The sequence below is a fragment of the Ciconia boyciana genome, chromosome 4, assembly GCF_034638445.1.
Source record: "Ciconia boyciana chromosome 4, ASM3463844v1, whole genome shotgun sequence".
NCBI classification, from domain to species: Eukaryota; Metazoa; Chordata; class Aves; order Ciconiiformes; family Ciconiidae; genus Ciconia; species Ciconia boyciana.
This window is the reverse complement of record NC_132937.1, coordinates 11,972,325-11,999,859: the sequence shown is the minus strand read 5'-3', so window position 1 is coordinate 11,999,859 and position 27,535 is coordinate 11,972,325. Positions and strand designations below refer to the sequence as shown.

The window sequence follows — 27,535 nt, the reverse complement described above, 5'->3', positions numbered from 1 at the left end:
AATTCTTCCTCTTCCTCTTCCTGTTCTCATGATTGCCCTGTTTTAGAGTAGTCTGCCTCCTCACAGTATGCTTCATCCTCCTGCTCCATTTTAGGAGAAGCTTCTTCATCCATTTCTAACCGAGCTGACTTTCCCTTTCAAGATTTCTTCTTGTGTATGGGGGCAACTGATCCCGGCACGGGTTGGTTCTCTGGTTTAGCCGCGGTGCCTGTCATGGGGGTTGGAGTAGCTGCGGTATTCTTAAATAGTTGTTTAATCCTAAGCAAGCCTTGACATACTTTCAGGAGACATAGCAATAGGACCATGCTGGTTTGAACATCCCAAGGATATTCAAAATTCTCAAGAGCTATTGTAACTGGCCTGGAGAGGGAGGGGAAGATGGAGGAAGGTGCCTCCCCCATAGGTTGGCTCTCCGAGGAGAAAAGGTAAAAAGTGTAATTATTAATAATTTCGATAGATGGCTCCCGAAGTACAGAGGTCATGGCAGTGCTGAGTACAAATACCAGATTGGTCTCACGACCAACAGCTTGATGATAGCATAAGCCAGTGTTACACAGTAGAGCAAAGCGATACCCTTAATCCACCTCCCAGAGGTGAGAAACAGCACACAAACACTGATAAACAGTATATACGGCAAGTAAGGTGTTACATAACACAACTCTGAGAACAAATACAACAACTCTTAGAGCAAGTAAATCAGTATTGTGACCAGCAACTACTAAACTAATATAATGAATGCTTATAACAAATTTGTTTTAACATGCTCTGGTCAGATCTGTTGTTATCTTAATCCTTCGTGCCCCATGTTGGGCACCAAAAAGGACGGTTGTGGTTTAAACCCAGTCAGCAACTTAGCACCATACAGGTGCTTGCTCACCTTCCCTCCCCCCCCCAGTGGGATGGGGGAGAGAATCGGAGAAAAAAAAAAAGTAAAACCCATGGGTTGAGATAAAGACAGTTTAATAGGACAGCAGAGGAAGATAAAATAACAATAATGATAAAAGAATGTACAAAAGAAGTGATGCACAATGCAATTGCTCACCACCCGCTGACCAATGCCTAGCCCATCCCCAAGCAGTGATCGCTCCTTCCTGGCCAACTCCCCCCAGTTTATATACTGAGCATGATGTCATATGGTATGGAATAGCCCTTTGGCCAGTTTGGGTCAACTATCTTGGCTGTGCCCCCTCCCAGTTTCTTGTGCACCTGGCAGAGCATGGGAAGCTGAAAAGTCCTTGTCTAGTGTAAGCACTACTTAGCAGCAACTAAAACATCAGTGTGTTATCAACATTATTGTCATCCTAAATCCAAACCACAGCACTATACCAGCTGCTAGGAAGAAAATTAACTCTATCCCAGCCAAAACCAGGACAGATGCCAGTCAGCTCTACTAGTGTACAGTATTTGCTGCACAGTATCCTGGGATTTAGGCTGAATGTGAGGACAGTCTAAGTTCTTTAAGAACCGATTAGTTTCTGTAGGAGAAACTACTCCTGATGTTATTAATTAAAGCAGTAGTTGACAGAAGATGCATTATTAAAGATCAGATAGAAGCGGTGTGTTGTACAAAGGCATTTCATATTTGACTCAAGGCTTTTTGTACACAAGGGGTTTTGCTTGCTTACCTTAATGAAAAGTAGCTACTCGATTTAGGAATGCTTTCATGTTAGAGTTTCTGATAGTCTGCAAAGTTAACATTAGTAATGTCTGACAGATGGAAGAAACCAAACTATGATGTTTGATACTCTTGAGGACTGGCGTGATGAGTTGGAGCAGACCAAAGGCGAATGTGAAATAAAAAGCAGTAACTGCCAATGAAGGTTACAGACTTACTGAAAAGTAATCTTGCCTTGGTTAATATTAAACTTTGGATATACATCTCATTAAGATTTCTGCAAGTCTTTGATTCTGAGTATTGTACTTTTGTGGTGGGTTTTGTTTTGTGGGTTTCGGGGTTTTTTTAGGATCTGGTTTCCACTTTGTTTTATGGGATGCTGTGATTTGGGACCTCAGGTCATCTTACACAGCTCAAGCAGGGTTAACTTCAACATTAGGTCAGGCTACTCAGGACTCAGGGGTAGAGAATATCACCTTAAAATGGAGTAGAAAATATGTAGGTTTGGTACCTGTGCTTTGACATATTTATTGGTTAACATCATATTTTCTTAGTCCTGTACCTCTACTCTGGTAAAATTTCAAATTATATGCACTTGAGATATTCTGTTGTTTTAGTTGGGGTGGGGGAGGGGAGTAACTGGTTTAAAGTATATCTGCAGAATGTGCTGATGGATGTTAAGTTGCATCTCCTTTAGTGGAGGGTTAGAGATGTATACTTCTACCAGTTTAGCTAAGTAGTATCTATCAGTGAACCCTTTGGGATGTATACAAGGTTTTGTATGCTACTGTTGTTAAATAGTCACATCCTGAAAGGTTTCACAGACCTTGGAAACAAACACTAATTTTCAAAAAACTGAATCTTAACTATTTTTTCTAGCACTCTGTCTTGAGAGACCCAAACTGAGGTGAAGTATTTATCTTTGTTGCTTCTGTGGGCCTTGAACATAAATAGTGTTGTCTGATACTGGAAATTCAGGATATATTAAATGACATCCTTGAATTGTGATGCGAGCTACTTACAAGGCATGGAAACAGAACTAGTTATCCAATAGTACAAGGGTATCTTTGAAACAACGAAGAGTGAGAGAACCTAAGTGGTCTTAACAATCAGTCTTAGATGTTACAATTAAATGTACAACTTAATTGCAGCCTTGGAAAGGCAGGGGATTGTTGCAGTGACAATAATGAATAGCTCAAGATTGGAAGAAAATACCTCATCTAGCTGAAAATAAAGGGGAGGGTGTTGAGGACAATATAATTACCTAGTAGGAAAGATTATTGTAGCTATAAGAGTGAATATATAATTAGTATGTGGGCTAGAACACTCACTCTCATTAAAAGGAGCTTGTTCTTTGTTTGGTTTTTAAGTGCAAGAAACTTTTTTTTGTTATCTGAGGCTGCCTTTGTATTTTGTTGTTCCCATATGCATTTCTGAAGAGACTATTTTGAAGTATGAAGGCAGAGGTATTCCTATAAGTATATATATGTGCATGGCTGAGGGTAAAAAGTCTTTTTGAGAAGACAAAATTTCAACTAGCATTTCAGATGTTACTGCATATTATTTTCAGAACTCGTTTTTAACAGCTCATACTTATACTTAGTCATCTATAGAAGGGGAAATAGATGTTAGTAGGAGAAGTGCTCGAAGTATTCTGTATTCCTCTATACAGTGTGAAGCAAAATAAATATATGTGATTCACAGCCCCCACTTACTTATATCAGATGTCTTATGTCCTATAGTCTACATATACTATTAGTCTGTTTTTCATGAGACTGAGTACTGACTGGTATCTAGCTGGGGCAGGATGTAGGGCTTGAAATGCTGTTTGGATATTGAGATGAAGACCATGCATGTGCAGATATAGTTGAATATCTCCAGTTACTTAGCTTGGGTACTGGTAGGTACTATGGCTGTGATGCAGCATTTTTACAAAGCCAAGTAGCCTAACTGAAAAACTAGTTCTACTAGTCTCAACAGAAAATGAAGTTAAATATACTGTTTTGCTCCCTGTAGCAAGCTGGCTTTGGCTTCCTACCTCGTACCAGAGTTTAAGAACCAGTAAGACAGAGTAGAAACAAGGAGCAAAGTAACCTCACTTATGAGATCTTATCTTAGTTGCTGTGTGTCCATCAAATTTGCCAAGGAAAACCATGTTCACTTTGTGCTCTTAAATTAATCAATACATGGAGAAGATAGTGCTGTACTGTCCTGCCTAATCTGTCCTTTCAGATAGTGAAGTTCAAAACAGTTTGGTTTGCTTGTTCTCAGTCAACAAGACAAATTACAGTGGCTGTTACACAGTAACAGAAGTGTTTGGGTTTTTTGGGTTTGTTTGTTTTTTATTGCATCTTGCATTGTTCAGAGGCCTTGTAGAACTCTTCTAATTATTTCCAAATCCTTTTTGGGAAGCTAGTGTCAAAATAGCTTGGCCATATTAAATCTGTTTGAGATAGCAGTGAAAGGACAATATAGTCACTTTTTCCACCCTTGATGATTGTGAGCTTTCTGCGAGTTTAAAGATCAGCTTGAGAGCTTCAAGCAGTAGGTGTGACTCAAGATATTGTGTAAGGGAAGTAAGAAGCTTTGAGGACTGCCTTGCTACAAGGAATACCTGCAACTATGCAACCTGATTTAGTTGTGGAGTTCTTTTTTAGTATCTTATTTCATATGCCTAGATGATCCTTTATGCATAGCTCGTGGAAAGGCATGACGGTATATCTATTGTGAGTTATCTCAAGGCTGAACTATAAGAAAAACACTGCTATATCTGTGTGGAGAAACTGATGGCTAATATATGAGTTACTTAGAAGAGTCATCTTGCTGTGGCATATCTTCCAACATAATTTGGCCATAGACATTTTGATCAATTTTTTTCACCTATGAGCACAGCTGAGAAAGTAATGTTGTGATATAATCTGACACTTTATGTTTCCCCATGCCTGTATAAAGCTTAACTTAAAACTTGCAAGTGATAACTCAGTGTACTGAGGCATGTAGTTTTAGTGCAGATGAAGAAGTTTGCTTCTACTGATGGCTTTGCTGAATACACCAAAAATTCAATAAAGCATAGCATAGAGAAATTTCTTGTAATCACTCCATCACTTAAGCAAATACTTCGTATGGAACAGTTTAGCAACTTTTATCACCTGGTAAATGTCTTTCTGCAGATTTGGTGTTGGTCTTGCCATAACAGTGCTGCTCTTCTCAAAATGTCTGCATTTCCCAAAGAACAGGATGACAGCACTTCACAAATGCAAAAAGCCTTCTTGGATGGGTCAGTAATAGCTATTCTGTCCACAACACTTTGCTTGGTATGGACCTTGCTTCTCTTTTTCCATATATGGTATATTTTTAAGCTTGCATGCATCAGGAAACAAGTTCTAGATCTAAAAGTAGTTTTCTATAGTGGAATGGGTTTAAGCCCTTGGCCTAATAGCATCATTGGCCAATTGTGCAGGACTGTAACATCACTGAAGGCTTATTTGCGGAAATATATATATGTCAGATGAATCTTTGTACAAACTGTGGCATATTATTAAGTAAAGCAGCATCAAACTCTGTAGGTCTTTGTCCTGGTTTTGGCTGGGATAGAGTTAATTTTCTTCCTAGTAGCTGGTATAGTGCGGTGCTTTGGATTTTAGTATGAGAATAATATTGATAACACGCTGATGTTTTGGCTGTCGCTAAGCGGTATTTACATTGGTCAAAGACTTTTTCTTCTTCAGCTCCCCATGCTCTGCCAGGTGCCCAAGAAATGGGAGGGGGCACAGCCAGGATAGTTGATCCAAACTGACCAAAGGGCTATTCCATACCATATGATGTCATGCCCAGTATATAAACTGGGGGAGTTGGCTGGGGGGTAGCGATCGCTGCTCGGGGACTGGTTGGGCGTCGGTCGGCGGGTGGTGAGCGGTTGTATAATTTTTTTTTCTTCTTCTTCTTTTTTTTTCCCTCCCTTGGGTTTTGTTCCTCTCTCTCTCTCTCGTTGTTTTCCTTCTCATTATAATTCATTATTATTATTATTTTGTTCCAATTATTAAACTGTTCTTATCTCAACCCACGAGTTTTCTTACTTTTGCTCTTCCGATTCTCTCCCCCACCCCACCAGGGGGGAGTGAGCGAGTGGCTGCGTGGTGCTTAATTGCCAGCTGGGGCTAAACCACGACAGTCCTTTTTGGCGCCCAACGTGGGGCTCGAAGGGTTTGAGATAATAACAGATTAACCAGAGCGTGTTAAGGAATTCAGATCTGTTAGTAGTTGTGGGCCATGATATTGATCCATCTGTTCCTAGCATTGGTTTACCTGATCTGCACCATGCTCATTTTTTTGCTGTACATGTTAAATATCGGTGTTGGTTTTTGCAGTTTGCTGTGCTCTGCTTTAATTGGTGATGTTTTGCCTGGGAGATTTGTTATTAAAACAGTGACCTTGGGTTTATATTGGTATCTAAGTGCTGTACTGAAACAGTTATTGTATATCGGGTATCATCTTATGGAGACAATTTGCAATTATACCTCTGCCTCTGAGAGGTTTTTTATGGAGGAAATGCAGAATTGTACCTTCACTACTTTCTTCTACAATGCTTCCTCCTTCGTTACAATAACTTTTCAGTATTTTGAACAACCTTGGGTAGTTAAGATACTTCTATTGGTATTGCTTGGGAATATTGTTTCGATCTTGTCCAAGGTTAGTAAGCAATTTAAGAATATCATCCAGAGATCTGCCCCAAGGCTGGATAGTTATGAGTGGCAGGGTGTGTGGGATAGCATGGGCAAATGCCTAGGATGGTGGGCACCTCCAGTGTTTTGGAACTTCACCCCTGAACAAGTGCAGAATCCTGAAAAATTAGTAGAATATTTGGAAAAAGTATGCTGTCACCCTGGCAATTCTAGGGAGACACAAATCACTGCAATGTGCTGGGGTCTGTCCCATGCCTACCGAGCCCTGTTCAACACTATTCAAAACCCTCAAGGATCTGGTAACAAAATGACAGTCACTGCGGCTGCTCCAGCCCCCCCTGCGACAGGCACTGCGGCTGTTCCAGCCCCCCCTGTGACAGGCACTGCGGCTGTTCCGATTACCCCTGCAACAGGCACTGCGGCTGTTCCGGTTACCCCTGCGACAGGCACTGCGGCTGCTCCAGCCCTGCCTGCAACAGGCACTGCAGCTGCAGCTGCTCCGGACAACTCCGTTACAAGCACTGCGGTTCAAACAGGGAACGAACCCGTGTCAGTATCAGTTGCCCCTATACATAAAAAGAAATCCTGGAAGCGAAAGTCAGCTCGTTTAGAAAGGGAAGATGAAAGAGCAGGGCCATCACAGGGAGAGGAAGAGGAAGAACTCGTAAATGAGACAGAAACCACCCGATCCCTATCCCTGAGTGAGCTGCGAGATATGGGAAAAGATTTCAGCCGTCGTCCAGGGGAGCACATTGTCACCTGGCTGCTCCGATGCTGGGATAGCGGGGCCAGTAGCCTGGAATTGGAGGGTAAGGAAGCCAGGCAGCTGGGATCTATTTCTAGGGAAGGGGGCATTGACAAAGCAATTGGAAAAGGGGCACCAGCCCGCAGCCTCTGGAGGCGACTCCTGTCAGCTATAAAAGAAAGATATCCCTTCAAGGAAGATGTTGTATATCGCCCCGGGAAATGGAGCACCATGGAGAAAGGTATCCAGTACCTGAGGGAATTAGCTGTGCTGGAAGTGATTTATGGTGACCTGGACGACGTGCGGTCACCCACAGATCCAGATGAGGTCCAGTGCACAAGACCTATGTGGCGGAAGTTGGTACGAAACGCACCACCGTCGTGTGCCAACTCATTGGCAATACTGACCTGGAAAGATGGAGACGGTCCAACAGTGAATGAAGCTGCTAGTAATCTCCGGGAATATGAAGAAAGTATCTCTTCCTCCCTTGTCTCAGCTGTGGAGAAACTGTCCCGGGAGTTCCAACAGTTCAAAGAAGATATGTCCTACTCCCCACCTATACGGACCAGTGTCTCAGCTATTAGGAGTCAGCGTTCCTCTCCTCAAGAGAGAGGATATAGAGGGTACACACCACGGGGCACCCTATGATTTTACTTGCGTGACCACGGAGAGGACATGAGGAAGTGGGATGGAAAACCTCCCTCAAACCTAGAGGCACGGGTACGTGAGTTGCAAGGAAAAACAATCACCAAAGGGGGTTCTTCCAGGAAAATTGCTGCTCCGGTTTCCAGTGGACAGTTCCCCAGACAGAATAAAAGGGCTGATCTTACTTCTGATTTTAATGAAGAAACTCCTGACTCATATACACAAGAAATGGGTAATGAATATTATGACCAGGATTAGGGGGGCCCTGCCTCCAGCCAGGTGGAGGAAAGGGACAACTGGGTTTACTGGACTGTGTGGATTTGATGGCCTGGCACATCAGACCCACAGGAGTATAAGGCTCTAGTAGACACCGGTGCACAGTGTACCCTAATGCCATCAAGCTATATAGGGGCAGAACCCATCTGTATTTCTGGAGTGACAGGGGGATCCCAACAGCTAACTGTCTTGGAGGCCAAAGTGAGCCTAACTGGGAATGAGTGGCAAAAGCACCCCATTGTGACTGGCCCAGAGGCTCCATGCATCCTTGGCATAGACTACCTCAGGAGAGGGTATTTCAAGGACCCAAAAGGGTACTGGTGGGCTTTTGGTATAGCTGCCTTGGAGACGGAGGAAATAGAACAGCTGTCTACCTTGCCCGGTCTCTCGGAGGACCCTTCTGTTGTGGGGTTGCTGAGGGTTGAAGAACAACAGGTGCCAATTGCTACCACAACAGTGCACCGGAGGCAATATCGTACCAACCGAGACTCCCTGATTCCCATCCATGAGCTGATTTGTTGACTGGAGAGCCAAGGAGTGATCAGTAAGACTCGTTCACCTTTTAACAGTCCTATATGGCCAGTGAGAAAGTCTAATGGAGAGTGGAGACTAACAGTTGACTATCGTGGCCTGAATGAAGTCACGCTGCCCCTGAGTGCTGCCGTGCCGGACATGCTGGAACTGCAATAAGAAGTGGAGTCAAAAGCAGCCAAATGGTATGCTACAACTGATATTGCTAATGCTTTTTTCTCGATCCCTTTGGCACCAGAGTGCAGGCCACAGTTTGCTTTCACTTGGAGGGGTGTTCAGTACACCTGGAATCGACTGCCCCAGGGGTGGAAACACAGCCCTACCATTTGGCATGGACTGATTCAGACTGCACTGGAACAGGGCGAAGCTGCAGAACATCTGCAATACATTGATGACATCATCGTATGGGGCAATACAGCAGAGGAAGTTTTTGAGAAAGGGAAGAAAATAGTCCAGATCCTCCTGAAAGCCGGTTTTGCCATAAAATAAAGGAAGGTCAAGGGACCTGCACAGGAGATCCAGTTTTTAGGAATAAAATGGCAAGATGGACGTCGTCAGATCCCAATGGATGTGATCAACAAAATAACAGCCATGTCTCCACCAACTAGCAAAAAGGAAACACTAGCTTTCTTAGGCGTTGTGGGTTTTTGGAGAATGCATATTCCAAATTACAGGCTGATCGTAAGCCCTCTCTACCAAGTGACCTGGAAGAAGAACGATTTCAAATGGGGCCGTGAGCAACAACAAGCCTTTGAACAAATTAAACGGGAGATAGTTCATGCAGTAGCCCTTGGGCCAGTCCAGGCAGGGCAAGGCGTAAAAACTGTGCTCTACACCACAGCTGGGGAGAATGGCCCTACCTGGAGCCTCTGGCAGAAAGCACCAGGGGAGACTCGAGGTCGACCCCTAGGGTTTTGGAGTCGGGGGTACAGAGGATCCGAGGCCTGCTATACTCCAACTGAAAAAGAGATATTGGCAGCATATGAAGGGGTTCGAGCTGCTTCAGAAGTGGTTGGTACTGAAGCACAACTCCTCTTGGCACCTCGGCTGCCGGTGCTGGGCTGGATGTTCAAAGGGAGGGTCCCCTCTACACATCATGCAAATGATGCTACGTGGAGTAAGTGGGTTGCACTGATCACACAACGGGCTCGGATAGGAAACCCCAATCGCCCAGGAATCTTGGAAGTAATTATGGACTGGCCAGAAGGCAAAGATTTCGGAATATCGCCAGAGGAGGAGGTGACACGTGCTGAGGAGGCCCCACTGTACAATAAACTGCCAGAAAATGAGAAGCAATATGCCCTGTTCACTGATGGGTCCTGTCGTATTGTAGGAAAACATCGGAGGTGGAAGGCTGCTGTATGGAGTCCTATACAACAAGTGGTAGAAACTGCTGAAGGAGAAGGTGAATTGAGCCAATTTGCAGAAGTAAAAGCCATTCAGCTGGCTTTAGACATTGCTGAATGAGAAAAGTGGCCAGTGCTCTATCTCTATACTGACTCATGAATGGTGGCAAATGCCCTGTGGGGGTGGTTACAGCAATGGAAGCAGAACAATTGGCAGCGCAGAGGCAAACCCATCTGGGCTGCTGCATTGTGGCAAGATATTGCTGCCCGGGTAGAGAACCTGCTTGTAAAAGTACATCACGTAGATGCTCATGTACCCAAGAGTCAGGCCACTGAGGAACATCAAAACAACCAGCAGGTGGATCAGGCTGCTAAGATTGAAGTGGCTCAGGTGGATCTGGACTGGCAACAGAAGGGTGAATTATTTATAGCTCAGTGGCCCATGACCCCTCAGGCCATCAAGGAAGAGATGCAACATATAGATGGGCTCGTGATCGAGGGGTGGACTTAACCATGGACACTATTGCACAGGTTATCCATGAATGTGAAACATGTGCTGCAATTAAACAAGCCAAGCAGTTAAAGCCTCTGTGGTATGGAGGGCGATGGCTGAAATATAAATATGGGGAGGCCTGGCAGATCGATTATATCACACTCCCACAAACCCGCCAAGGCAAGCGCTATGTGCTTACAGTGGTGGAAGCAACCACCGGATGGCTGGAAACATATCCTGTACCCCATGCCACCACCCGGAACACTATCCTGGGCCTTGAAAAGCAAGTCCTGTGGCGACATGGCACCCCAGAAAGAATTGAGTCAGACAGTGGGACTCATTTTCGAAACAACCTCATAGACACCTGGGCCAAAGAGCATGGCATTGAGTGGGTATATCACATCCCCTATCATGCACCAGCCTCTGGGAAAATTGTACGATACAATGGTCTGTTAAAGACTACACTGAGAGCAATGGGTGGTGGGACATTCAAACATTGGGATACACATTTAGCAAAGGCCACCTGGTTAGTCAACACTAGAGGATCTATCAATCGACCTGGCCCTGCCCAATCAAAACTTTTATGCACTGTAGAAGGGGATAAGGTCCCTGTAGTACACATAAAAAACATGCTGGGGAAGACGTTCTGGGTTATTCCTGCGTCAGGCAAAGGCAAGCCCATTCGTGGGATTGCTTTTGCTCAAGGACCCGGGTGCACTTGGTGGGTGATGCAAAAGGATGGGGAAGTCCGCTGTGTACCTCAAGGGGATTTGATTTTGGGTGAGAATAGCCAATGAACTAAATGGTATGATGTTAACTGCTATATAATACTGTGTCATCACTTTTATGGTTACTATACACCATATCAATGGTATTTCAATAAGGATCACCCAGATTAGTGAAGAATGAACTTCGATGAAAGCAAGCAAAGTGCAGCGCTGATGGAACCAGAACTGGCTTCAGCATGCAACAGTCCAGCACCATACACCATCTCTTCTGCCCTGAAGGACTATTATGACAGATGGAGCCCAAAGTCATGGACTAAATGAACTTAATAAACATTTTAGAAGGATGGCTCATAGACCAAGGGAATGATAACTGTGTGTACATATATATATATATATATCAAGAGACAGGAAAAGTGGTGGTGATTAATTGGAATGTATTAGAAAGGGTAGAACCTGGGCATGACGTAGATGGTATAGAATAAGGGGTGGATACTGTCTTGGTTTTGGCTGGGATAGAGTTAATTTTCTTCCTAGTAGCTGGTATAGTGCGGTGCTTTGGATTTTAGTATGAGAATAATATTGATAACACGCTGATGTTTTGGCTGTCGCTAAGCGGTATTTACATTGGTCAAGGACTTTTTTTTCTTCAGCTCCCCATGCTCTGTCAGGTGCCCAAGAAATGGGAGGGGTACAGCCAGGATAGTTGATCCAAACTGACCAAAGGGCTATTCCATACCATATGATGTCATGCCCAGTATATAAACTGGGGGAGTTGGCCGGGGGGTAGCATCGCTGCTCGGGGACTGGCTGGGCGTCGGTCGGCGGGTGGTGAGCGGTTGTATAATTTTTTTTTTTTTTCTTTTTTTTCCCCTCCCTTGGGTTTTGTTCCTCTCTCTCTCTCTCTTGTTGTTTTCCTTCTCATTATAATTCATTATTATTATTATTATTATTTTGTTCCAATTATTAAACTGTTCTTATCTCAACCCACGAGTTTTCTTACTTTTGCTCTTCCGATTCTCTCCCCCATCCCACCGGGGGGGAGTGAGCGAGTGGCTGCGTGGTGCTTAGTTGCCCGCTGGGGCTAAACCACGACAGTCCTTTAGTACCGTTAAGTATGATTAACTGATGGACCCAATTATGTTTGCACGTAGGTGAAGTCCAGACTCTTCATCTCCAAACATGAATTTGCAAGCTGAGTTTTAAATCTCCGTAGACTGCTGTCTTCTCAGAACTAGATTTGTGTTCTTAAATAACTTTATCTAAAGTGACCTAAAATGGCTGAGATGATAGTTTAGCAGTTCACTACTGCCACTTTCAGATGTGATGGCAGACAGCACTTTGTTTCAGCTGAGTTAGTGAGCTGAATTAGCTCAGCAGTCTGAAAAATGCCAAAGTTAACATAAGGGGAAGAGCTCAGCTGCCTGGCTGGGAGTTATGGCAATGACTTGTTGCTTTTTTTTTTTTTCCTGGCTTTTTAACCTATTGGGTGTCCTGGAGAGAACTTCTCTCTTAGCATCAAGCTATTAGATCAGGCCAGTATGTACAGTTTGTACTGCTTCACAGTTAGCTCCTTGTTCCTGATAGATGGAGAGCCTGTTAATCACACAAAGCTAACAGGTGATAGCTTGATTAGGCTCTTAAAAACCTCTTTTGTTTTTAAAATTAATTATACTTGCATGGGAAAGGCTTTTGACCCTTCCTACAGATTCTCTAATGTTTCCCCCCAAAATGTGGAAGTTGACATGATTTTTTGTAGCTCTTAATGCTATTTCATAATGTGAAAGTAAGTAAAACTAGCAGTAAGCTGTAACAAGGTATCAACTGATATTCTGATACCTTGTCTGTGACCATCTGAACTTGGGGTAGTATTGGTGGTTTTCTTCGCTGTGGAGTACTGGTGGTTAACCACTAATATTTAAAAATATAGCTACAAATTGTCTGTAAGGGTATGTTAACGTGCTATTGTAATAGTAGTCTGAACTCAACCACACAGAAGATGTTTACAATTAACAGCTTCTTTTATTGAAAAAGCTTCTTTAGAGCCAGATCTTCTAGCACAAATTGTTTACTTCAATTTGGAAGAAGTATCATAATCGATAAATGATTGCTTTCCCTCGATTCTCTTATCTGACGCATCCTCCAGCTGGTCTAGTGATCTGCATTTCTGATGTGGACTCCTGTAGTTCTCACTTAAAGCAGGCTTCTGTGCTACAACATACAGGAAACAAAATATTTTGTCATGTACTGGGCAAGTGCCTGCAAGGCTTCACTTCTGAAGTATGAACTAGAACAGCTTTTCCCAAATGTTGACAATAAAAAGCCAACATGACAACAGAGGTATTTACTAAGCTGATGTTCATCTGAGCTCTGGAGCCTGAATGAGGGGGGACATTCTGGGTCCAAACCAAAGCTTCATCTGGCCTGGTATTTTTTTTCTCCCCTCCTAGGGAAAAAATTAGCAGATATTTAGGGAAGTATAAGGCAGGTATACTGTCTTGTTTGAGTCCAAATTGTTTCTTATTTCTTTTATTCACGTGTTTCATGAGCAAACCTGGCAGCTAGGTATCAATGTAATTCAGTTGGTGTTGTGGTTTAAACCCAGTCAGCAACTAAGCACCACACAGCAGCTCACTCACCCTCCCCCCTCCCCTGGTGGGATGGGGGAGAGAATCCGGGGTTGGGGGGGAAGTAAAACCCATGGGTTGAGATAAAGACAGTTTAATAGGACAGCAGAGGAAGATAAAATTATAATAATAATGATAAAAGAATGTACAAAACAAGTGATGCACGATGCAATTGCTCACCACCTGCTGACCAATGCCTAGCCCATCCCCAAGCAGTGATCGCTCCTTCCTGGCCAACTCCCCCCCAGTTTATATACTGAGCATGACGTCATATGGTATGGAATAGCCCTTTGGCCAGTTTGGATCAACTGTCCTGGCTATGCCCCCTCCCAGTTTCTTGTGCACCTGGCAGAGCATGGGAAGCTGAAAAGTTCTTGACTAGTATAAGCATTACTTAGCAGCAACTAAAACATCAGTGTGTTATCAACATTATTGTCATCCTAAATCCAAACCACAGCACTATACCAGCTACTAGGAAGAAAATTAACTCTATCCCAGCTGAAACCAGGACAGTTGGTAAAAGTCAAGAAAAATTATAAGTGTCTGATGGGAGGTTTGGGTGTTTCTATCCATCTCCTCTTTCTGGATTCACTTCTAAATAGCCTGCTAGTACAGTAATTTTGGTGTGTCTAGTGAAGACAATACTTACTAAAGAAGCAGTAGTAAGAATCAGGTAATGCTTGTAATAATAGTCTTAACTGCACGAATATAATTTTATCGGTGTAACAGTTAAGAGCAGCAAAACTTGTCATAAGCTTGTAGGCAAGCTTCCAGCCAGTATTTCAAAATGCATGGAGGTCATTAGCTTTCCAGGGTATATATCTTTTTGATCTTACAGCTGTTTCCCAAACCATGCCTATTAACTTTGTCTTCAGAGATAATAGTTGGTGCATTATTTGACTTGTGAAGCAGAAGGCTTTAATCTCTTGAAGATTTGATTTAGAATTTATAAGACAATTAGTAAACCTCCCTATGAACTCCTGAAGATGGATGACTTCTCAAGCAGCCTTCCATCTCTGCAAGATATCCAGACTGCGTACACAAGATTTAAACAGCTGTTTTTGATAGGTAAGTCAAACTTTAAAGTAGTCTTTCATCTCTAAAGTGACTGAGATGCAAAGCATAACAATGCCGTTTTGTCTCATGAATGCAGTCCTTGTCTTGATTGGTGTCTTGCTTTTGACTGTGGTTAAAAGCAGACTTTTAAATATGTAACTGAAGACTGTGCTTATGACTGGCATGTTAATGGAGATTTGTAGTTCTTAGACTTAATACCTCTTGGTAAGCAATCACAGTATCTGAAAATTACTTTTAAAGAGAGTGACTATGATTAGAGTTTAAATGTTAGCTGGAATACATGAACTGGATTGAAACTTATGTGAAAGATTTTTCAATCTTCTCTTGTCCATTGAAATTGAACATTAAGTGTTAAGTTTTTTAAGCCTTTAGGCTATGTCAAGAGTTGAGACTAAATGCTAATTAATTTTTGCCCTAGCTTTTGTTACAAACTTGTCACATCTCAAAACATGAAGTGTGAGCTTGCTTAAAATTGTCTCTCTGACTGTAGAGTTAAACATAACTACTGTAAATAGCAAGTCCACTTAAAAGGAATAAAAATGGGAGCCATGCGAAAGTATAATCTAGGCTTTCAAGCTCTTTTCTGGGACTCCTTAAGTATTTTGCTATCGTGAAACGGTACTTCGACCTCACCTCTTGGCAGAAAAAAGGCTCCACACCACCTTGCAACTGTGCAATGTGCCATTGGGCCATTTTGGACAGTGGGTCTTCTACAAGATAATGAGGGTAAATGTTGCAATAACCTCTGGTGGCATGCTGAACACTGGGGTGGTTCACCTATGGCTATTGACATTGGACATAACAGAACTGATAATCACTGAGGAACTGTATATTTGCAGTGTATCCTACAGACAGTATCTAAGTCATATTGGTTTTATCCTTGGAATTTAGCTGGTAAGTTGATATTGATTGCAAATTAGTATGAATGGCTTCTGGTAAATATGCAGTAAAGATTTCAGTGACACTCTGAAGAGAAGTCTAGGATATATGAGGTATTTGGCAGAGTTTCACATTGAGGATTTTTTTCTAGAATACACTGTCAAATCCACAGTGAATCTTTCATACTACTTAGGAGCTAAAAATAATTACCTGTATTTTCATGTAGATTCTGGTAACTTATCCTCCTATAGGAAAAAGGTCAAAGCTTGAATTTAAGTCATTTAACATATCTCAGGAAATATTGCGTATTTCATTGGTGTAATTGTATTACTGTCTGTCATTACTTGAAACAAAAGGGAATATGTTAAAACTGCATTCCAGTAAGTGTTTTTGTCTTACAGTGTTTTAAATAAGCTTTGTTAGTAGACTATAGCTCACTGAATATAGCACTATGCACTAGCAGTCTGAGAAAACCATTCAGGTAACTTCTTGCAGAAGTATTAAGATCTTACAGGAATTGACTACCTTACAACTATTTTTAAAAGTCTGAACACATTAACCATTATTTTTTGTTCTATACATGCCTAGTTAATTTGATTTGGGTAACTTTCAGTGTAACTTAAATTTCCTGAATACATGCCCAAACTGAAAAGAAGTTTCAGTTATAAAAATCCTCATTAAGTAAACCAGAAACCACAATAGTAGGTAGCTGCTTGAAAGAGGATTTTGATGGGGAAAGCTTGGATCCTCTTAAATTGTTCCTCTTATTTGAAATGTTACAAAGGCAGATGCTGTGTTTGCTAGACTGCTCACAGGTCTCAGTGTTTGCCATTTCCCCAAACACCTTAAATGAGATTTTAAATGTTTCAGTTCTCAAATGCTAGTGGAGTATTTCTTCATTGTCCTAGAAGATAGGGAGGAAGGGAAAGCTTTCTCTCTGTTGTGATGATATTAAGCAAAATACCTTGATTAAGGGGTAAACCAAGCTGGAAGTGTTTTGTTGTACCTTTAAAAAGAAGTTCCTGTTTTGACTTGGAGATGACCTTGGCTGGGGGAGAACTGCTAGACCAAACAATTGTTTACAGAGGCCTACATACAAGTGGTTGAGTCTAATCAGCACAGTTGAACAAAACAAACAGCCACACTTAATGTGGCTACTCAACTTTTTGGAGTAAAACTGAGTTCTATGCTGGCCGTAATGTAAGAGAACTAAAGAACACTTCAGTACGGAATATAAATGTCATCGCTATGGGTGAAAGCCTGTTATTTCAACAGGAAAAAAAGACAGAAATCCCTTTTCCTTGGTATCATGGTTTTTGGGTGGTTTTAAAGGACTATAAATTGGTACTATAATTTTGCCTTGGTTCAGAATGGACAGAGGTCTTTCAAATAGTGATGGCAGGCTAAACGGAACATGAGATTTGGGTACAAGGGAATATTCCAAAACTTGTATGGAAAGAGGGTGAACTGGGGAGTAAAGGGTATCTTACTAGAAGTGCTGTAATGTACGTACTTTAAAGGTTATCATACTTAAAGGTTGGAAGTGAATTTGAAGATGTTAATCAGAAAAGATTGGAGAAAACTACATCTAATGTAAACAGAACGGACTAGGGAGCTTTGAAGATGCATTCTAATGCTTAAGTTGTGGAGAACTTGTTTCTGTGGCCAGGGTGAAATGAATCAAGGAAAGTAAGTTTTTGTTTGTTTGTTTTTAAACGTTTAATGAACAGAATGAGGGGCACAAGCAGGCACAGAGGCAGAACAGCTACAGGAACAAAATCAATAGATATATACTTGTGCACTTGATCATAGATGCAAGCTGTAGGGTAGGGGAGGGAGGAAGTGTGGTGTATCATCTCAGTTGTTTCTCAGTAGTAAAACTGTTGTAGACCTTGGGCTTCAAGGTTTATGTCTTATGCAGGAAAGGTGATCTGTTGTGGTTTTAATTGACCATATCAGCTTGTGAGAGCTTTCCAGTTTCTGAATACTGACTTTGATAGAAATCAAAGCAATAGAGATTTAGGTTGCATTTAACCAGCTACAAAAATCCTAGTGAAATTTATAAGAGTTTAATGACTTTGTGGTATTGCAGTGGCCTCCTGGTTTATCTTAGTTATTCCCTTTTTTTGATGTATTTTAATGCCTTTCTTCAGTTGCAGTGAAAACTGTTTAAAACTTTTTCAGGTAGTCTTACATCCCATAAATTTGTGTAACCCCCTTCTAAAACCCATTTGTGTTTCTGTCTCTAATAGTAATGACTTTCAAAATCCAGCCTCCTTCTTATGTTAAGCTTTAGATCATGCTTTAGAGTCAAGGCAACTGGAACTTGGAAGTAAGAATTCCATCTCCTCTGATTAAACTTTTCTTTTCCTTTCCCATTTTGTCAGCAGATTTATTTACTTGGTTTGGTTGCTATGAACCTACAGCATACTCTTTCTAAAAGTCTATGGTGCTACAAAACTTTACTGGTGTTTGTAGGACTACTTTACTTCCTTGTTTAGTTATAGGGTGTTGACTTTAACAGTGATTAGGATTTACTGACTCCTTGGTATTAGCTGTTTTATAACCCTTCGTAACTGAAGGGTAATACAATGGATGATTGTTAATTAGCACTACGTATATGTGAGTGTCGTGGTTTAGGCCCAGCCGGCAACTAAACACCACACAGCCACTCACTCACTCCCGACAGTGGGATGGGGGAGAGAATCAGAAGAGTAAAAGTGAGAAAACTTGTGGGTTGAGATAAAGACAGTTTAATAGGGAAAGCAAAAGCCGCGCACACAAGCAAAGCAAAGCAAGGAATTCATTCACTACTTCCCATGGGCAGGCAGGTGTTCGGCCATCTCCAGGAAAGCAGGGCTCCATCACGTGTAATGGTTACTTGGGAAGACAAACGCCATCACTCCGAACGTCCCCCCCTTCCTTCTTCTTCCCCAGCTTTATATCCTGAGCATGATGTCATATGGTATGGAATAGCCCTTTGGTCAGTTTGGATCAACTATCTTGGCTGTGTCCCCTCCCAACTTCTTGTGCACCCAGCAGAGCATGGGAAGCTGAAAAGTCCTTGACTAGTGCAGCAACAACTAAAACATCCCTGTATTATCAACACTGTTTTCAGCACAAATCCAAAACATAGTCCCATACCAGCCACTATAAAGAAAATTAACTCTATCTATCTCAGCTGAAACCAGGACAGTGAGTAAACCAATTTTTTGTTTTGTTGGGTTTGTTGGTTTTTTTTCTTTGCAGATAATAGTACAGACTTCTGGGCAACTGATGTGAAATGGTTTTCATTATTGGAGAGCATGAACTGGCTAGAGATAATCAGGTTTGCTATATCTGTAACTTTCTGGGTTTCAAATTGCTGTTAAATGCATTTGTAGTGGGTTGTCTAGCTTGAAATATGAAGACATTCTTCACCTCCAGTAGGAAAGAAAATGAAGACAGGCTTATGGTCCCATTTATATCTCTTATTTCTACAACTTGAGACAGTATTTTTACAGTGCAGAATTGTGTTAAGCCTCCCACATTAAAGGATGTGAGAAGCAGCAGATCATTCCAACTACAACTCTTCCAGCAAACTTAAAATTGTAGATGCAGTAATTTCCCTCCTGCACTTAGTCACCTTCTTTCCAAACTGAAGAATCTTATTTGTTTCTTGCATGAAACCTATTCTGTGTCTCTGACTAGCCTTGCCATTCTTCTCTGTACTCTCTACTTCTGCAGTATCCTTTAGGATGGGATGAACTGCAGTATTTGAGATGTTAGCCTACCAAAGATTTAGAAAATGACAGTTGTTCTCAGTTTTGTCCCCTTCCTCTCCTGATTGTTCCTCGAGTTCTTTTTTCTTATCTCAGCAGTCCACAGTGTGAGTAAGTGTTGGAATGGTGTTGGCTAACTTAAGGCTTGTTATAGTGGAATGTTGAGGGTTTTTATTTGTTTTCAGTGTTACTTTGTGCTAGCTCTGTCTGCCAGTTTATTCTGTGATCAGCTTGTTACCATGAAGTGCTGCTGCAGTTTTCTGCAGTCAGCTTCAATTCTTTCTAGTCTGAATAACAATCAATAAATATTGATAGTTATACATTTAAATTCTGGAATAAGGAATGAATGTTGAATGAGAGGTTCTAGTGAAGATCATATGTTGAGAAATGCATTGACATAACCAAGATTACAAGTAGTTTAAAGTAAATGCCAGCCTAAGTTCCCAGCCTTACGTTGTTTTGAGACTGGTCATTTCCATGCTTGGATCCAGTTGCTTCCTGGATCAGCATGTTCTTGGCTCTTGCAGTCAGTAGGAATGCCTTCTCAGTTATTCCAGATGCTAGAACAAAGAATCTGACAACTCCACACTTACAAAATAAACTGTCAGCTTCTATTAGTGACCTAAGCAGTTGCAAGAATCCTAGTTTGTGTGCAAACTTTTGCTGAAAATACAAACTTTATGAAGAGTTAGGTCTGGAAACCAACAGTGTTACATCTGGGTTTGTGATCTTTAATTCCACTCAGTCTTCCTTGTGTAATGATAATCTCTGAATAAATTTTGTCTGCAAGTTTACAAGATCTGATTGCTGATCCTTCCCTCTGCCTCTCAAAACCAGATTATGGGAGAAATATACCATGTAGTAGATTAGAACATAAGTGTGGTGATGTTGACTCTTTCCAGGATAAAGATCTGGCTCTTATCAGTTGTAATACTTTAGTGTGTGTGATGGCTGGTATTGATCCAGAATAAAGTATTGTATTGCAAATGTACAAAGATAACAACTGGAAACGCATGACTAATGGCCAAATAAAGATACCTCTTGAAGCTAAACAGTTCTTCATTTACAGAAGTTGAGCATGATTTTTGTTGTTTTAAAGGACTAGGCAAGTTTTAGTAGTCTGAAGTTCTAACCCCTTTTAGGGGACGCTAATGTAAGAAACTTAACTGTAAAAATGCTATGAAAATGTTCACTTTTCCTGTACCACAACAGGCAAATCTTGAAGAAAGCAATAGAAGTTGCTGAGTGTCTGGAAAGACAGCATACAAACGTTCTTCTTGTAGGTAAGAATTTCATGAGATTATCCTATATATATATATATATATATATATAAATTTCTTTAGATGTAGCTTAAGCTGCAGAACATGGAGCATGAAAACTTTCTGAAAGGATATTTTAATGTTCTAGATACACACTGAATACTATGAAGTCTCTTTATTAAAAATGCATGAAAGAATATGCTTATTGTACACATAGAGCAGTTTATTTTCCTAGATTATGTAATCACATGGAAAACCAAAGAATGTTAACCATTAAGCTATTTTGAATTAGTGATTTAGGTTTGTGGTGTTGTTTTTTTGGGTTTTTGGGGGGGGTTGGGTGGTTTTTTTGTGGGTGGTTGTTGTTGTTGTTGTTGTTGTTTTTGTTTCACACACACACACACACACACTGCCATTTGAGAAACCTAGCATGGGGAAGAGATGTTTCTAGAAGGCACCTGAAGGGTGAAGAATGCATGTTGCATAAGGAGGCAATTTCACACCTTGTGAAAAGATGCATGCAGGATAAGAAGGGTAAGGGTGGATAACTGGCCTGGTAGCATGGGGCAGGAGGGGCAGACTGTGGGAGACTGAAGGGTGTAGGCATCAAGGTTGTTGTACTAAAAGTTTGCTTTTTGCGGTTTTATTGTCAAAGTATTACCCTAGTATAAGCATACAAGAAACCTTAAGTTTTCACAAAAAGAAGTATTGGAAACATGGGAAACATGGATTAACTTCTCTCTGATGGTATAACACTTTTAAGAAATTGTGAGCTTCTCTGAGCTTGAAATACAATTTTGTTTGTTTATCTGAAGCTAGCAATACTTTGCTTTCTTACCCAAAGTTTTAGGAATGGCTTAGTATAGAATCATAGAATCACTAAGGTTGGAAAAGACCTTTAAGATCATCAAGTCCAACTGTCAAACCAACACCTCCATGCCTACTAAACCATGTCCTGAAGTGCCACATCTACACGTTTTTTGAACTCCTCCAGGGATGGTGACTCCACCACCTCCATGGGCAGCCAGTTCCAATGCTTGACAACCCTTTCAGTAAAGAAATCTTTTCTAATATCCAATCTAAACCTCTCCTGATGCAACTTGAGGCCATTTCCTCTTGTCCTATCACTAGTTACTTGGGAGAAGAGACCGACCCCCACCTCTCTACAACCTCCTTTCAGGTAGTTGGAGAGAGTGATAAGGTCTCCCCTCAGCCTCCTTTTCTCCAGGCTAAACAACCCCAGGTCCCTCAGCCGCTCCTCATAAGACTTGTTCTCCAGACCCTTCACCAGGTTCGTTGCCCTTCTCTGGACATGTGCCAGCACCTCAATGTCTCTCTTGTAGTGAGGGGCCCAAAAGTGAACACAGTATTCGAGGTGCGGCCTCACCAGTGCTGAGTACAGGGGGACAATCACTTCCCTAGTCCTGCTGGCCACACTATTCCTGATACAAGCCAGGATGCTGTTGGCTTTCTTGGCCACCTGGGCACACCGCTGGCTCATATTCAGCCAGCTGTCAACCAACACCCCCAGGTCCTTTTACGCCAGGCAGCTTTCCAGCCACTCTTCCCCAAGCCTGTAGCGTTGCATGGGGTTGTTGTGACCCAAGTGCAGGACCCGGCACTTGGCCTTGTTGAATCTCATACAAATGACCTCGGCCCATCGATCCAGCCTGCCCAGATCCCTCTGGAGAGCCTTCCTCCCCTCAAGCAGATCAACACTCCCGCCCAACTTGGTGTCATCTGCAAACTTACTGAGGGTGCACTCGATCCCTTCGTCCAGGTCACTGATAAAGATATTAAACAGAACTGGCCCCAATACTGAGCCCTGGGGAACACCACTTGTGACCGGCCACCAACTGGATTTAACTCCATTCACCACAACTCTTTGGGCCCGGCCATCCAGCCAGTTCTTTACCCAGCAAAGAGTACACCCACCTAAGCCATGAGCCGCCAGCTTCTCCAGGAGAATGCTGTGGGAGACAGTGTCAAAGGCTTTACTAAAGTCCAGGTAGATAACATCCACAGCCTTTCCCTCATCCACTAAGTGGGTCACCTGGTCATAGAAGGAGATCAGGTTGGTCAAGCAGGACCTGCCTTTCATGAACCCATGCTGGCCTGGCCTGATCCCCTGGTTGACTTGCACATGCCTGTTGAGCGCACTCAAGATGAACCGCTCCATAATTTTCCCCGGTACCAAGTAGACAATGTGGTTTCTGTTCTCTTCTGTAGAAGAGAGTGCTACTGATCTGTGCTGTGTAATCTCCAGTCTTGTTCAAGTGATGATGGATTCATACAGCAGAACAAAGTCAGGGTTTCAGAGCCTTATTCAGAAGGAGTGGACAATTGAAGGACATGGCTTTTTGGATCGTTGTAACCACTTACATAAAAGTGACAAAGAGGAGGTATGTTTTTTTTATTACTTTCCTTACATACTATTTAAAATTTAAATGTCAGTCCAGAATTTAGATGTCAGTCCAGAAGTTCTAATTACTCTGAGGATCTTTTGTTTTGTTCTGTGGGTTGATGTTTTGTACAGCGTCACTATTTTTGCTGTTTAGAGTTCAGCAATGTCTTTATAACTAAAAAGAATAAATGTAAAATTTCCCATTCAATCTTGGAGTCTTTTGAAAGACATGTATCTTGTATCCTTTTAAACTGTGTTAAATTGTAGTGTCCATAGAAATAACTCAAGTGAATTGCATATTCTTGTCACATCTAGAGTTTAACTTTATACTGTCTCGCTAAATGTTGCAGTCTCACTTCTTCATTTTTGTTTGTATTTTGGGAATAGATCACATTGCTATACAGAATGGAAATCATAAGTGTAAACTGATTAGTTCTGATAAAGAATTGCTATAAACTAGTTTTGCTTTGCCAGCTTTAAAAGGCTGCATAGCAGCAACTTTCATAGCAAGTCAATGTGTGAAAATTCAGGTTAGAAAGTGTTCATCTCTTCTGTCAACAATTGGCCAAGGGTAGATCAGATGATACTTCAGAGTTCAGCCAAAGTTATATGCAGCAGTTCTGTAGTTCACCAGACTTGCTGTCCTTAAGATTTGTATTTGGAGATGCTAAATACTATAAAATAAATAGCATCGTGGAACATATTTTTTCTGAAACTGATGCAGTATTTTCTTTATTTAGGCTCCTGTTTTTCTGCTCTTGCTAAATTGTGTTTGGCAGTTGGTACAACAGTATCCTCCAGCATTTGAGTTCACAGAAACTTACTTAACTGTCTTGTCAGACAGCCTCTATGTGCCTATTTTTAGCACTTTCTCTTCAACTCACAACATCAAAAAGACACTAATACGGTAACAGTTTGTTATTTTGTAGATGCAATGTGTTGGAGAACAGGTTTGACCAACAAGCAAGGAACACTCAAAAAAAAAAAAGCCCTAGCAGCACATTTTTCCATGCTTATTTGAAGGGCGATGTCTTGAAGGGTGAATGACTGCAGCTTTGGGTATAAGGAGTCAAGTTCAGGACTTCAGAGTTCATGATGACAAAAGGAAAATAACTCAGGAATATATTACTTATAATGTGTGGCTATAGGTTCATGTTTATTGCTCTTCAGTGAAAATGGAGCTCCTTAACTTAAGAATATCCTGCTGTCCTGCATAATAAGTTATCTGAAAAATTATTGTATAGTATATTCTGTTTATTCCAAAATCAACATGTCCTGTATGTTGATTTACATTTGGTTCATGCTTTTCTCTAGCCTAAGAAGCTGGAAGCAATGGGAGTATCCTCTGCAAGACTGCACAGAGACTAAAAAAAAAAAAAAGTTAACATCACAGTCTTGCATATAAATAAAGTGCTGATCATAAAATTTAAACTGGTAGCACTGCATAACTGCAGTTAACTTTTAAAGTTTGGAGAGGTTTATTCCACAATCCTGCCCCCCTCCTGTGTTTGAAGAATTCAAGTGTCTGTCTACTGCCCGATTTTCAAAACTTTGGTTTTTTCCTCAGATTATTCAATTTCATTTTCAACTGTGAAAGGCATTCTTGATGCTAATGGCACCGTTGAAATGAAACACTGTCTGAAGTTACAGACAATACTATATAGATAGCCTTCATGTCTGTACTTGCATCTAATAATATTGTTCAGCTATTGAACACACAGAAATCATGAGTGTTGTTGCAACTCTGTGACCTCTTCTATGAAAAGCCAGTTTCTTAATTTCACCTCGACTTGGTCAGAATTCCTTTCTAGCAGTCTTAATTGTGACCTGTTTGTTTTGGCAGACTGGTGAAAGCCTCAAGACACAAAGCAGTCCTTTCAGATTTCTTACTGTGTGGGACTGGTCTGTGCAGTTTGACCCCAAGGCCCAGGATTTCCTGAACAACCCTCTTTATGCAGAGAAGCCAAAACCAGATAAAAGTCAATGCAAAACTGCACGATTCAAAGTAAGATATGTGCTGCTTAACTTGAATTTTTGAAATGTTAAATATATTTTGCACAACTCAGTCATATTTCAAATGTACTTACAGTGGGAGCATTGGTGCAAAGTTTTAATTGACAAAATACATGTACACCTCAGTCTCACCTGGGTCTTAAGAATGCAATTTGCACCCGCCTCAGTTATAAATCACTGTTTTACAGTTACTGTGCATAGCTGTGAACTTAAGTTTTTTTGGGGTTTTTTTCGTACTTTTGTGCAAGTGTAGTGATAACTTCCTCATGGGACTTACCATCCAGGTGAGTTGCACTGATGTGTTTGAAGTGAGTTCATTTTGTTGTTCTGTGGAGTACCTAACTAACTGAAATACATAGCAGGCTTATAATTGCCTCCCTAATTTTGTCTTGAGTGTAATTGGGCTGTGTGCAGGCATTTTAGAATCATAGAACGGTTTGGGTTGGAAGGGACCTCCAAAGATCATCTAGTCCAACCCCCCTGCAATGAGCAGGGACATCTTCAACTAGATCAGGTTGCTCAGAGCCCCGTCCAGCCTGACCTTGAGTGTTTCCAGGGATGGGGCATCTACCACCTCTCTGGGCAACCTGTTCCAGTGTTTCACCACCCTCATTGTAAAAAATCTCTTCCTTATATTTAGTCTGAATCTACCCTCTTTTAGTTTAAAACCATTACCCCTTGTCCTATTGCTACAGGCCCTGCTAAAAAGTTTGTCCCCATCTTTCTCATAAGCCCCCTTTAAGTACTGAAAGGCTGCAATAAGGTCTCCCAGGAGGCTTCTCTTCTCCAGGCTGAACAACCCCAACTCTCTCAGCCTTTCTTCATAGGAGAGGTGTTCCAGCCCTCTGATCATTTTTGTGGCCCCCCTCTGGACCTGCTCCAACAGGTCCATGTCTTTCCTGTACTGAGGGGTGGGTGGAAGGGGAACCAACAACAACAACAACAAAATTGTCCAGGGTATGGAGGATTATGAGTGGACCACCTCATTACTGGAAAGTAGCACAAATTCAGTAAGAAAAGTTTTGTTTGGGGTAGCCTTTTTTCAATTGTAATCTCCCTGTTTTGTTGGTTAAATTCTGTTCTGTACAAAGCATTCTCAGGTGAGACACTGTGTGCTGGTTTTGGTTGGTCCACTTTGGTTGCTTAGTTGCCGGCTGGGGTTAAACCATGACACACTGTTAGTATGTTCTACAGCATTAATCAGGGAACTCTTATGTGGTAGAAAGCAATGAGGAACCATTGGATAAAAACTTCTAAATCAAGTGCTCCTTGATTTATGTGGCTAGCTTAAACTAAACATGGAAGTCTGTAATACTTGAATGCATGCAAAGAATCCTCCTTTTTCAAATAAAAATGCTTTATTCATTGTTACTTCATTGCTATATTTACAGTGCAGGGAAGTTATCTTGGAATACTTAATTATGCTGCATGAAGTATTTGATGTATTAGCCATGGAAGAATAACAGTTTTAGACTATATAGCAAACAGTGGCTGTATTTAAGTGACTTTGTTGCTTGTATTTTCTAAATACAAGTTATGTTTTTCTTCTTTTAAGATGTTTTCTGAAGTCATATCAATATTTATCTCAGTATATTTTTCTTTTCTTTTCTCTGAAAGCATCAATGGCAACTTTCTTTGCCATTGACACAAACAAAATCTTCCCCGAAGAGAGGATTTTTCAGGGAGGAAACAGATCATTTAATTAAAAACATTCTGGGTAAAAGAATTGGCAAGTTCATAAATTCTTCAGATGAACCTCCCAATAGCTTCAGGGAATTTTATGATAGCTGTCATAGTAAACCTGTTGATTATCACGGTCTTCTGTTACCTCGCATTGATGGCTCTGAAATCAAAGTCTGGGCACAACGGTATTTACGATGGATTCCTGAGGCCCAGCTTCATGGTGGTGGTACAATAGCCACAGCTGCCAAGATTTTGGACTTGATGGAGGAAGTGCAAAGCTTGCAGGTGAAAATGGATGTAGAATGTAGTCAAGCTATTTCTGGAGATGTACATGCTGTTCCAATGCTGAGAAATTCTCTCCATTTGTCATCCTTGTTTCCATTTGCTTTACTTCAGAGACAGTCTATCAAACCAGCTTTATCCACTAGCATCTGGAAAGGCTTGGAAGATGAAGATGACTTGGTCAAGAGGGATGATGAATTTGTTGATCTAAGTGGTGATATGTCATAAAGTGTATATAAATTAAAGTATGAATTGTATGTGGCTAAGCTGAGTTTTAAATGTTGTGCTGTATCCTAATATAAGAAACTCACTCAAGCATCTGCAGCCTGTTTAATGGGTTTGTGAGGTTAAAAAAAACTTGGTTGAAAAGAACTATTTGCCATGAGTGAGCATATTTTGAACTTCCATTTCACTCTTAACAGTATTTATTGCAGAAACACATTTCTAGCATAGGTGTAATAAAAACAGAAGTCTAGGCTGGAGTAGCCATAT

General features: G+C 41.4%; 1 protein-coding gene across 1 annotated transcript; it reads left to right on the top strand.

Moving 5' to 3' along the window:
- The first annotated feature begins 4,626 nt into the window (after positions 1-4,626).
- Positions 4,627-27,273, top strand: MTMR12 (myotubularin related protein 12). The gene is given in 9 exon segments (XM_072859605.1): positions 4,627-4,892; positions 14,629-14,753; positions 18,891-18,969; positions 20,615-20,685; positions 22,891-23,063; positions 23,806-23,935; positions 23,938-23,972; positions 24,909-25,070; positions 26,696-27,273. Coding segments are annotated over 9 exon segments (1,617 nt in total). The 3' UTR covers positions 27,272-27,273.
- Positions 27,274-27,535: the final 262 nt, after the last annotated feature.